Consider the following 13,348-nt stretch of genomic DNA (forward strand, 5'->3'; position numbering starts at 1 on the left):
TGTTTCACAAAAAGATTTTCTCTGAGAAGTAATTTCCATAGAGCTTATTCATTATTTATGTCAGTGCAAACTCTGTTCATTTTATAGCATTGGATCTTAGAATGTGATTATGAGCAAATCTCGGGTTTGCTCAACTCAAATACCTTCTGGGCTAGCATACTTTAACAATAGTAATACAGAGTTTCAATTTGATACTCTTTGTTTTTAGATTTTTTTAATGTTTATTTATTTTTGAGACAGAGAGAGACAGAGCATGAGCAGGGGAGGGGCAGAGAGACAGGGAGGCACAGAAGCTGAAACAGGCTCCAGGCTCTGAGCTGTCAGCACAGAGCCCGACGCCGGGCTCGAACTCACAAACTGTGAGATCATGACCTGAGCGGAAGTCAGACGCTTAACCGACTGAGCCACTCAGGTGCCCCTCAATTTGATACTCTTTAAAGAAACAGGGTAGTAGTAAATATGTGAATGTTTAAATCAGACTCTAATTTTTTTGAGATTCTAAAACAGTATTGTTACCTCGTTCACCATTTTGTACAATTTTCAAATCAGTAAATGAAAAATTTTATTGAAAGTATTTTTTTGATATTTCAAATAAATATGCATAGATGTTAAAAAAAACTAATAGAAAATAATAAGAAAGAAAAAGAAAATGTAGCGAAGGACTTTGCATTTAAAAGATTTACATTAAATGTTAAGGACTTGCCTTCTGTCCACAACATATCTTTGAGATGATTGATTAAAAGATGACTTTTTCATAAAATGCAAACCATCTTCATGCTTTGGTTATTTTTTAATGAAAAAGGAGTAAAAATTGACATTAGAAATTTAATACTAATTTTTCAAAAAGCAGCATCATAATCAGAGGGTTAATATTTCAGATCAAGAACCTAGTGTCCAATTTTTCATTACTATAATCAAATGAATGAGAAACGATGGGCTAACCAGAGTCAAATTGTTTCTTTATTGTAGGACTTCTGAGAGACTCTTCTATGTTTTTGTGCAGTGAGGATTTCCAAAAAGGAATGATGCTAAGCAATTTTTCCTAAGCGGACCTGATCATTGAACTTCCTTTTGCCTGTAGCATTTCATGGGCAACTTCTGCGCACACACATTGGTAAATACTGCTCTGTCAGAGCTGTGAACTTCCATTTGTTCTGGCTTCAGACAACAGTTGTCATTTTTAACAGCAATATTTATTTCGTTTTCAGCAAGGAGAAATTTCAGCTTCAGAGATGGCAGAAATAGGGCAGAAGAAAACTAGGCAATTGTAATGAAGTGTAGAACACAGCTTCCTTAAAACTACAAGGTATGAAGTTGGCATATTCCATTCATTTAACAAGTAGAAATGAAATTTGAGCCTTTTGGTATGAATCTGTGTCATTTAAATGAGATGCTAAAAGCTCTCAACAGAGAGTAGAGTGATCACAAAATTTCACGAAAGTAAATTTGGCATGAATCCTTCAGCAATATTCCTGATTCTTGCCTGAAATCTGCTGTTGAATAGGAGATGAGCCATTCTGCTAAAGTGTTAAGGAGCTGGTGGCCCTATGACAGGTGAGCCTTTAAGGAAGGGTCAGAGCTTTGAAAGTGCTTGAGGACCATGTGCCGTAGCAGTTGGGAGACAGGGAGCAGTCACTGCTAACAAGGTAGAAAGAGGAAAGTCGGGGCATTCTCTACCACCTCACACAGCCACCCTCCTTCTCTCCATCACTCTCATAAGCTTCTCTCCCTTGGCAGAACGTACTACCTCATCAGGCAGGGTGTTAAGTCACAAAGAAGAGACTCAACTCAACTGAATGGTCATTTTGAAAGGCAATGTACTATGTCCAAATCAAGACATTTAGTTCTGGTAGAAGGCGGAGATCAATAAACATCGTCTCCACCTTCAAAGAACAGTTAGACTCTCAGCTTATGATTTTACACCAAAGTGAATTCCCCAAGTATGTACTGGATTGTATGTTATCAAAAGAGAGGGAAGAGTTCACCTCTGGCTGGAAAAATCAAGAAAGACTCCACACTGGAAGGGACAAAGAGTGGGCTTCTTGTTCTGTTATGAAATAATTAACTACTGTACATAGTGTTCTTTTCTGTAATCTACCACCACGAGGCTGGGAATTCTGCTGATGGCGTAAGCCAAGTGTGTCCCTCTTTGTGTCTTCCATTGCTGCCAGCATAATCATAGCTATTAATAGATGGCCAATAATGTTGGATCAATTGAATCAAGTTGAATATTGAATATCACTAGAATAGAGTACCTTTCTTTGGCTTTGGATGTATTGTCTTTTCTTTTTTAATGTGCAACTCCAATTTATTAAGAAAAATTCCTGGCAGCATGTGCTAAACAGCCCATTATCCGTAGCTTTTCCATTAACTGGCCTTTCCCATAACCACTAACATCTGAACCATCTCAGGAATTCCTTACTCCAAGACATATTCTCTTCCTCCTTAAAGGTAATTCCTACTGAATTCATGCAGCTCTCTTTGAGACTCAAAGAGAGTTTAGATGTGGTTGTTGTATTAGGGGGGGATGTCAAACACCATTCCCCCTCTTCAAAGGACACCAAAATCTGAAGATACTTGTAGGTTTGGGCAACAGCCAGACCATTGAGGCTGGCCTTGTCCTTACCCACAGCTTTGTCCTTAATCAGGACTTCACGAAAGGTAAAATTTCAGGTGCCCCTTATCCATTCACTCTCCATTTGATCAAGGAACACGTGCTTCCCATCCAAATTCACCTAGCATGAAATCTTTACCAAGATTATATTGGTCTCCAAAAGTAAAACAAGAAGAGGTAAGCTGAGTGGGAAAGAGAGTATTATCTAAGGGAATCCTAGAATTTAAATATATAGGCTTGAAATTAAAGGTGCAGTAAATATAGACCTATAGTAAATTGCTTATGATGTAATAAAATAGAATTATGGATATGGCAATAAAGACAGGCAATATAATACTGTATATTTAAGGAGTAGCTATCAGCAAAGGAATAGATCAAATTGCCATCTTGTTTTCTGCTGATAGCTTCTGGAATGGTTATCGTTCCACAGGAATGCAAAACAGGAATCAACACTACTGAAGCTTTCCATTTCTTGATTGCCAGCTAATAGTTTCACCCTTCTTCCCTGGATGACCTCGCAGTTTGTCACAATGGGCACACAACAGCTAGTTAAGGGGGTAAGCGAGGTTTATTAGAATATGCATAATAACATCACGGCCCTGTCATATCAAGAATAAAACAGGAAAGTGTAACAAACAAAGAAACCCAATGCGTTATATGGTACAGTTACTTGCTTTATTTGCAAAATCAAGTTAGAGAGCTAAAGATTGCTATTTGATATACTAAATAAAGTAACATTTTATGAAGGAGAAAAATACAATAATTAAAAGCATCCACTACTGAAAGTTTCTTTTTGTTATTAGTTTCCTATGGCTGCTGTAACAAATTACAAGAAAACTGTGTGGTTTAAGACCATAGAAATCCATTTTCTCACAGTTCTGGAGCCCAGAACTTCAAAATCAAGTTTTTAACAGGATCCAACTTCTTCAGGTTCCAGGAAAGATTCAATTCCTTGCCTCCTCCAGCTTCTGGTGGCTCCAGGCAATTCCTTGGTTTCTGACTGTATCATTCCAATCTCTGCCTCTCTCCATCTACACCTGCTCTTGGGTGATGTCAACCCAGTCTTACGGCTTTAAACACCACCTAAGCATAAACTTTGGTGATGACTCCCAAATTTCTATCTCTAGACCACGTCTCTCCCACGGAATCCAGATCAGTATAGGTGACTTCCTAGTTGACATCTCCACTCAGATTTGCAACAAGAATCACACAGTAATCATGCTCCAAATCAGGCACCTGCTCTTTTCTTCATCTTGGTGAATGGCAATTTCAGGCCGAAAGCCAGATGTCATTCTTGACTCTCTTTTCACTTCTAATTGGTCAGCAAATCCTGCCAGCTCTACCTTCAATTTTTATTTAGAATTCCGCCACTTTTTGCCGTACCCCAACAACTGCTAATCTATACCAAACCATCATCGTCAGTCCCCTGCATTACCCCAGTGCCTCTGGTTAGTCACCTGATATTGTAGTGGGTTCAGTAGCAGATCTCGGTTTTTTCTCTTGCCCCTCTCCTCCCTTCAGTCTGTTCACAGTACAGAAAACAGGGTGAGCTGTAGGGACCCTGTGCCCTGTGTGTCTCCTTTGCTCTCACACAACTACTGTACTCACAACACTTCTGACATTTCTGGTCACCAAATGGGTGGTGATTTTCCCACACCAAGCAATTCTCTGTGACACCTGCTGGGTGTTCTACAGTTTATCTCAATTCTGAAACTACCTACCTGGACATAGTTTCATACTCCACAGGATAAGGGCTGAGTGCCATGAGATTGCCTTGCTACTTCAGAAACCAATAGCTAGTAGGTCCCTGGTTACCCACAATTGCTGACTAACTCAGCTGCAAATCAGAGGTTTCCATGATTTCCTCCTCCTTGGATTTGATTATTTGCTAGAGCAGCTCACAGAACTCAGGGAAACACTTACTTGCATTTGTCAGTTTATTAAAGCATATTAATGAAGAGATACACAAGGGAAGGTTTAGGAGGGTACCAAGCACAGAAGCTTCTGTTCCCATGGAGTTGGGGCATATCACCCTCTCAGGGCATGGAGGTTTTCACCACCCAGGAAGCTCTATGAACCCCATCCCTCTGAGCTTTTATGGAGGCTTCATTACATAAGCATGATTGATGGACTTCTTGGCCATTGGCAGTTGGTTCCACCTCTAGGTCCTCTCCCCTCCCTGGAGGTCAGGGGGTGGAACTAAAAGTCCCAACCCTCTAATCATAGGATTGGTTCTCTGGGCAATCAGCCCCCATTCTTAGGTGGAGCCCTCAAATCACATTATCAGCATGACAAAAGACAACTTCATTGCTCTTATCACTTAGGAAATTCCAATGGTTTTAGGAGCTCTGCACCAAAAAGGGGGATGAAGACCAACATATATGTCTTATTATAAATCACAACGGCACATAGGGAGATCCTCTTGAAATGTCATTTGTCTACTCAAAACTCTCCAGTAGCTTCCCATCTCACTCAGAATAAAATCCAGGTCCTATTACGGCCCATAAACCCTTTATGATTGGCCCTAATCCACCCCTGTCGCTGCCCTCTGCTCATCTTCTATCAGTCCAGACCCGACCCAGCTCACCGTCTTTCATCCTCACTGCTCCTCAAAATTAACACCAGGCAGCTCCTACCTTAGAATATTTTGTTCCCTCTGACTGGAATGCTCTTCTTTCAATGTCTTAGGTTCTTACTTAGAAGTTGTCCTCTTTGTGAGATCTTTCCTGGCCTCCTACCCTAACATGTCAGTGCCTTTCTTCCCATTCATGATCAGCTCCCCTTCTGACTCATAGGAAGCTAAGCATTTCATAAATAAATAATTAAATAGTGAATGAATCAGTAAATGAAAAAAATGAGTTCTTCAGCAGAGTCATAGACATGGCATATACAATCAGTTGAAGTCGAAAAAAAAGAACTTAAATATATGAGGATGTAATTTTGTTACATTTCTGAATGGTATTACTGTACATGTATTATTGGAAGACATTTACCATTACAGGGTAAGTCAAGTCAGAACAATATATTCCTTTTATGGGAATGAGATTCAATGTTATTATTTCAATGGGGTTTTTTCTTTTCTTTTCTTTTCATCATCAAGCAAGATGAATTCCCTAGCACAATATAGCTTTGCTTTTCTTAAATTCCTTTTGGGAAGAAGGGGCAAATCTCATACTGCCCACTCATCATCCAGCACAGGCTCTACTTAGAGGGAGCAGGTGTGGAAACAATAGACAAGGGTAGAACTGTTTTTCTTTAAGATATGTGCCTGTAAAAGGGGCCTCCTTTTCTACCACGTTATACCCACACTGACGTTAACTGTGTTAACTCCCTGCTTTGTGGAAAGCTAGTGACCACCCAGTTTTTTTGTCAGGGCTAAATATAGTTCTCACCTGGAAAAAAACATACACACTCCAGAGTAGGACCAAATAAATGCTCATTAACTGAATTACAATGTTGTAGGCATAGAGTTAGAGGGAAGGGTCTTTGGATGAAGGTGGTGATTTGAAGGAACATTAGGAAGCAGATTATTAAGTATCCCTGGAACCTAAAAAAATCAACCAATCAATCAATCAAGCAATGGGACCTAGAGCCAAACTGGGTCTTTTTCAAATACAGACAATTTCTGGACTCCATCCCATAACATTATGATTCTGCACAAATGGGATAGGGGCTAGGAAAAATGTGGAAACCATTGTTTACCTTAGGTATCATTGCAAACAGGACAGCAGTCAGTCTTAGCCTTGACTAAGTACTGCCTCTTCCCTAAAATGATCATGTTTTTTGACCCAACAATCGGTGATTTTGTGATTAAAACCAATTCTCTTGGAAGTCTAGACAGAATTACGTGACACAAACCACAAGCTCTTACTTGGCCTTCTTAAAGGCAGCCTGTTATCTGTGCAGGATGTAGTCATCTCTCGTTTCCATCTGTGTCCATTTGGTCACAAAACAAAACCACCTGTCTTAGCCTGGACTTGTTGATGCAGGAATCTACCCAACAGAGACAGAAACACACCTGTGGTGATGGAACTCTGCTGCCTAAATCCGTATTGAGATTTCAAGTGAGTTTTTCTCTGCTTACCTTAAACCACTGTACCAAATTTAGAACCCTATTGGAAGATAATTTTACATGCACAGATGTGATTTCCACTATAATTGTCCAGTTTTGATTTCAAAGCCCTTGGGGTAAAAAATAAAGATGTATATCTTAGCTTGGGTTGCCATGACAATATCACAGACTTGGTGGCTTAAACAACAAACACTTATTTCTCATAGTTCTGGAGTCTGGGAAGTGTAAGTCAAGACATCAGCAGAGCTGGTGTCTTTGAGGACATGTTTCCTGGCTTGTAGACAGCTGCCTTCTCTTCTGTCTTCACATGGTTGGGTGAAACAGAGAAACTGAGAGGGAGAGAGAGAGACTGACCTTGACAGAAAAGGGCAAGGGGGAGGGCCAAAGGGAAGGGAAGAACAGAGAAGGAAGAGGAACAGAGGAAAGACCCAGGTAGGAGTTCCTCCTGTTGAAACCAGGAGATCCAAGCGTACAGATGACTGAGGCCAGAAACTGACTACATACAGAACCCCAAAGACTTGAAATATCTCATTGACAACCCCACACCCACAAATTAGAAAAATAATCATGGGGCGCCAGGGTGGCTCGGTCGGTTGAGCGTCCGACTTCGGCTCAGGTCATGATCTCACGGTTTGTGGGTTTGAGCCCCGCGTCAGGCTCTGTGCTGACAGCTCAGAGCCTGGAGCCTGCTTCAAATTCTGTGTCTTCCTCTCTCTCTCTGCTCTTCCCCTGCTCACATTCTGTCAATCACTCTCTCGAAAAATAAATAAACACTATTGTTTTTAAATCATGCATGAGTCCCTTGGTGTGTGTCTACTCTACTCTATCAAAGACTCTGAGGTTCAGTTTTGTCAAATCTGAAACTATGAGGAAATGGTGAATGCTTAAAAGTCTGCTTCCTTAGGAGGAACTGGAATAGTGCCCATCAATGACTGTCCTGTCTCTATCAGATTGTACTTTCCTGGTACTTCCTCAGCCCTCTATATGCCTTACTTCACTGCAGGGTTTTGGTGTTCAGCAGCAGCCCTTCCTAAGGGAAAAAGGAGAGTGTGGTGGGATGTCGAGCTAATGGCATTTGTAATGCTTGTTTGGTGCCAGAATGAAAGAGAATTGCCCCCAAAATGACAAAACAGAGTTCACCTACTCACCACATAAGCACATAATAAAAACACTTGTCATTATCTTAAACTCAGGGACGTTCAGCTTTATGTAAAAGACAACTATATACCAAAGGAACAATTTTGAGGTGAGTAGGCAGTTTTACAACAATTTCTAATTCCTCTTTATCCACATGTAATAATACTAACTTATTTCTGGGGAATGATTGAGTTTTCAGGGCACCATCCATGCGTTATAACATTCCGTACACAGAGAAATCCTCTAAGGTAAGAAAAGAAGCATTATTAAACCACACTTGGAGATGAAGGACATCAGAAATAAATTGACAAAGTGAGAATACATATGTATAACACTATGTATTATAATGTATATAAATCAATTATGTACAGTTCTATATAGAGAATATATATATTCTCTATTACATTGCCCTATGTGTGCATAGATTGGAGAATCCAGCACCTGAGTTTGTCACAGAAAAGGCTTAGAGAACTTGAATACGCTAGGCAAAGTGTGTGATCTCTCATTTCACTTTTTCATATATAAAAACAGAAATGCTACCTCACATATGGCATGTTATAAGGCTTAAATGAAATATTACCAAGGAGCTATTTCATGGTAACTTTCTTCCCAATATTTAAGATTCTTTCTCAAAAAAGAAGTGGGTGGACCAAGGTCCAAAATTCAGAATTTCTGATTCCCATTCTGGTATGTATTCCCTCTACCAGCCTGCTTATGCAAATAAGTGATGCTTACATTTGAGCCAATGACTGATCTTTCTCCTAAATAGTTATAGGCTGAACATTTTAAGTTACTTTCGTCTCCATAAGAATGGTGATTCTGTATAAGACACATTTTCTCTTCCTAAGGATTTTCACCACGTGCTCAAAGAGATAGACATTTAAAAAAATGCTAATAATTACTGTGGAAGCCCTAACACCACACAGTTTCTGAACTTAAGTCTGGGTCATTCTAATTGTGGGTCAGCTTCATATCTGTCTTCTTCTATTATCCGAGCTTACCATTGCACTATGGAGAATCCACTTAGCAGTCTGAGAGAACTAAAAGCTTGCCCACCTGCCTCAGCATTGTCTGAGAGAAGAAAAACAAAAACATAGATAAGGTCACTTAAGAGCAAAATTTTTCCTAACATTGACTTCAGAATAAGTGTCCAGTAAGAATCTGTAGGTAAAGGTTAACATGATCTCATACCATGGTCACACAGTGCTCAACTTTGGTTTCTCAGAGAACAGGGAAATGATCTCTAGAAGAATATCTCCTATCATCAGTCTAAAACCCAGAGACATTGTCAAAGGAAGCCAAAGTAATTTCGTATGAACCTTCTCAGCTTTTGCAACCTGACATTGTAATTTGTTATTTAATACAGAAAATCAAGTGAGCAGGAAATTGCAAAATAATAATTAATTTTATAATTAATAAGTTATAATAATTTATAGTATTTATAATAATAAATATTATAGATGTGTATTTGTTTACAGTTCTTTCAAAATAAAGTCAGAGTAATTTCTTTAAATTGCAGTTTGCCAATTAGAGTTCTTTTTATAAGGATACACATAAATCATACAGTTGCTTGTGATGGTTATTTGAGATTTTCAACTTTAGATTTTTCTTTCCTTTCCTTTTCTTTTCCTTTGCCTTTTCTTTTCTTTTTTTTCCTTTTCTTCCTTTCCTTTCCCTTCTTTTCCTTTCCTTTCCTTTTCCTTTTCCTTATCTTCTTTCTTTCCCATATTTTCTTCCTTCCTTCCTTCCTTCCTTCCTTCCCTTTCTTTCTTTCTTTCTTTCTTTCTTTCTTTCTTTCTTTCTTTCTTTTGATTGTAGAGAGAACTTGAAGTGTTTGCAAATCAATCTGGCATAACCAACTTTGGAAAAAACCTGCAACTTACCCTCAGTAAGAGGTCCCTCAATGGTTAGACCCAGTTATAAGTATTCAGCATTTCGTGGAACCCAGTTAATGCTTTATTCAAGGGAAATTAGGAGTATTGGTCAATCAAGGAATAAGTTAAGTAGAGGTCAGTTAAGAGAGACTCTACTGTGTGTCTTGTGTCTATTAAAAAAATTAAGAATGTACAGTTAAAAATACTCCAATTACATCTACTAATACCACCATGTCAAGCAAAGTCAGAGATGAATTCTCCCACGAGGCTTTAAGCACTGATATTTCATATTGCCACCTGTGAGGAGATCCTCATGTTTGAGATATCAAAGATTTGGTGCATATTCTCTGTTAGGGGAAAAGCATATTTCTCTAGAGATGGGATGTAGGCTTGCTTTGGGGCCAGACCAAACAGTTTCTCAAAACAAAACAAACAACAGTTCTTTTAATCTGCCTGTGCACTTCGGAAAGTGCTAGAATATGACCTCAGAATTTTGAGTGATAAGAAAAGAAGAAATGCTTTTACTTTGAAAATTTTAAGTGTATGTATGTCTCGTTTTGACCCCACTCAACTCTCTGAATGATCTATCTAGAGTCTAAAAGGTCTGCTTTTGAATCAAAAGAGCTTCATTCTGAAGAGGGATGGTCCTTACCAGATACAGCTCAAATTATGTTTAGGTCAACCACGGTGTGATTCATGTCCGAACTGTGGAAAATCACTTTCCACCATGTTGTCAGTTATGCTTGACGTGGTATTAAATATTTGGAATATGTTGGCCATCTGAGAGGTAATATATAGTCCAACTTTGGATTTGAAAACCGAGGCATACATATGAAGACCTATTTCTGTGCATGTGACACATGCTGATAAACTTTTAACACTGGTTTTGGGATCTGTTCTGACCATTGCCACATTTATTTCGGAGGGCCTTTTGTCTGAATCATTAATATTCTTCTTAAAAAATACACAGGAATGATGTGACTAATGCTTCTCATGCATCTCTTTTGCTTCTGCAGGAGGGATTTTTGAAACTGTGGAAAACGAACCTGTTAATGTTGAAGAATTAGCATTCAAGTTCGCAGTCACCAGCATTAACAGAAATCGAACCCTGATGCCTAACACCACGTTAACCTATGACATCCAGAGAATTAATCTTTTTGATAGTTTTGAAGCCTCGCGGAGAGGTAACTATTTTCCCATTTTTCGAAGCTTTTTTGGGTGATGTGTCTGCTCCACAAGTCACCGTTTTTGCTACCTGTCCTTTGTCAGAGTGGACATCTTTGTGTAAATGGGTTGCAGGAAATCTCGGTCCTTGATGTCACTGTCCAGTACAATCTGAAGGATCCTAATGGATGTTGCCTAGCTCTGTTTTCTGGGCCATTCCGATTAGCTCACCCTTCAGTGCCCTCTACTCTATGATTAACTGGTTCAGCTGTGAATGGAAAATGTCAAGCTTGATCTGTTTTTCCTTCCTGAGGCTGAGATACCACCATGAAATTGTACAGCACAGTCAAATAAAACTTCGTGGAAGGTCATATCCACCGAGCATGTGGAAATGTCCACAACGCACATAACTCACACCCTGAATTTTAACAGGTTGTAAACTACTGGGTTTACCTAGGATTTTCTCAACTTTTTTTTTTTTAAAAAGTCATTTTCACAAAGTCATAAAAATATAAAAATTAAACCTAGGAGACAATCTCTGCATTTTTTTTCCCTGATTCTCTTTTTCTTCCAAGAAGGCAAGGTCCTAAAAAGTAATCTAATTTATACATAGGCTGCAAGGTTTCTGTCCTGGAAAGAGCCGTTGGGATTGCGGGGCTTGTTTAGATGTCCCCCAAACACTCCTGAGACTACTCCCAAGTACAGTCACATTCAATACACTCACAACTTGGCCTCTATCCAGGGAGCTGTTGAGACTCCATGCAGGTGGTATTGTGGACACCAAGGCCACTCGGCAACCCCCATAGGAGAAGAGGCTCTTTCCCTCATAGAGGAATGTTTTGCCAGTTAAAAACACACAAATAAATAGAATGCAATGAACACCATGTTTATGCCGATTTCCAAGGAACTAATATTGGTTGTTCCACATAGAATTAACTCAGCATCATGAGATGTGTGCACCTTACACACTCTTCTGCAGGATTCCTAGTGCTCTTTACAAACAAAAGGTAAAGTGTTTTCCTAGCAGCACAGATGAAAAGCAAACAGTATAATGATTCTTCTTCCGATCTATGGCATGACCTTAGTATAAGAACATTTTCTTTTTAAAGATGGATGGAATTGCAGATACTACATAGGTCAGCGTTACCTATGAACAAATAATAAAATTCTATTTATACAGCTCTTCAAAGTCATCTTCACATAAATTATTTCTATGGGTTTGATCTCTCTCCTCCTCTGCCTCTCTCTGTCTCTCTGTCTCTGTCTTTTGATCTCTGTCTTTATCTCTGTCTGTGTCTCTCCGTCTCTGTCTTGCCTCTCTATCACACATGCACACACAAACATTGCTGAGCAAAAACCTTAGACAGGCAAACACATTTAACAAAGATACTTCAACCCACATAAAACTGAAAGCTTTTCTGCGGTCTCAAGTACCCGTCATACTTGTAAATTAAACACCCCCAACGCTTCTTAAAACTGGTAATTTGCTGGCAAACAGAATTCAAAAAATTGATTTTCTGTCAAGTCATATTAGCATCCCAGAGCTAAATATTAGCAGGCATCTCAATCCATCGCCCATGTTAGACAAAACAACAGTTCACACATTCTCATGCTCTCATTTTGTTACCAATGAAAACATATCCAGGAAATGAGCTTCCGTAGACAATGGCAATTTACACTTACGGCACTTAATGCAGAAAATTATATGTCTTCATATCTCATGTAGTAATTCAGTGCCAAAGAGCACAACATGAGAAAGTTTTTCCTTGTGAATGACTGTAAACATTTGCAGTACCGTAGATATTTGAAATATGGTTTTCAAAATTTTATTATTTTTTTCTCTCTAGATCCAGTCAGATCATTTTGACAAAGCCATATAACTTTTCTACTTGTTTTTATTTGTAGAACAACATTCCTATAAAAATTAACACAGTTTCATTTAAAAATTTTGTTATTACTTAATTCAAATATTTAATTATTATCTCTCGGGAGTTCCAAACTTTTTAAAATTAGCATTAAAATAATGAGATACTATAAACTTCTATATAATGCCAGCATAAATTTATATCGGCATGAAGAGAGTAGACCCTATTTTGCATGGTTGTAGAGGATAATTGGTCCCAATCTTTCTGGAAGGGAATTTGCCTAATATGTATCAAGTAATTTAATTATAGCTGAGAATCTACTCTAAAAAAGTAATGTAAACTTCAGAGAAAAATATAACAACTAAATACTATAATATTAGTTATAATAAAAAATGTTAGGATCAGCTTAAAGGTTCAATACCATCAGAACAGTAAAATAAATGATGACATAGCCATGGAATCGGCTATTCTACAGGCACAAAAAAATATACTTTCGAAGACTCTGTAATGACTTGGGGGAAAGGGTGTGTTTTTAGTGTTAAATTCAGTGTTAAAGAAAGCAACGTATCAACCTATGTCTGCATAGATTCAATTTTTTGTAAGTTGGAATGCCAAAATATGA

At 38.6% G+C, this 13,348-nt stretch overlaps 1 protein-coding gene across 8 annotated transcripts in view; it reads left to right on the forward strand.

Annotated features, from left to right (window-relative positions):
• The window catches only part of GRIK1 (glutamate ionotropic receptor kainate type subunit 1), a 370,605-nt gene that overhangs the window by 218,288 nt on the left and 138,969 nt on the right, over nucleotides 1-13,348 (forward strand). For 5 of the 8 annotated variants that reach the window (XM_042903075.1, XM_042903078.1, XM_042903076.1 and 2 more), the window contains exon 2: nucleotides 10,714-10,881. The exons of the other annotated variants lie outside the window; for them this stretch is intronic. In XM_042903075.1, the coding sequence (XP_042759009.1) occupies nucleotides 10,714-10,881 (168 nt within the window). The remainder of the gene's footprint in view (nucleotides 1-10,713; nucleotides 10,882-13,348) is intronic. 8 annotated transcript variants of the gene reach the window in all.

Source organism: Panthera leo, chromosome C2 (assembly GCF_018350215.1).
Source record: "Panthera leo isolate Ple1 chromosome C2, P.leo_Ple1_pat1.1, whole genome shotgun sequence".
Taxonomy (NCBI): Eukaryota; Metazoa; Chordata; class Mammalia; order Carnivora; family Felidae; genus Panthera; species Panthera leo.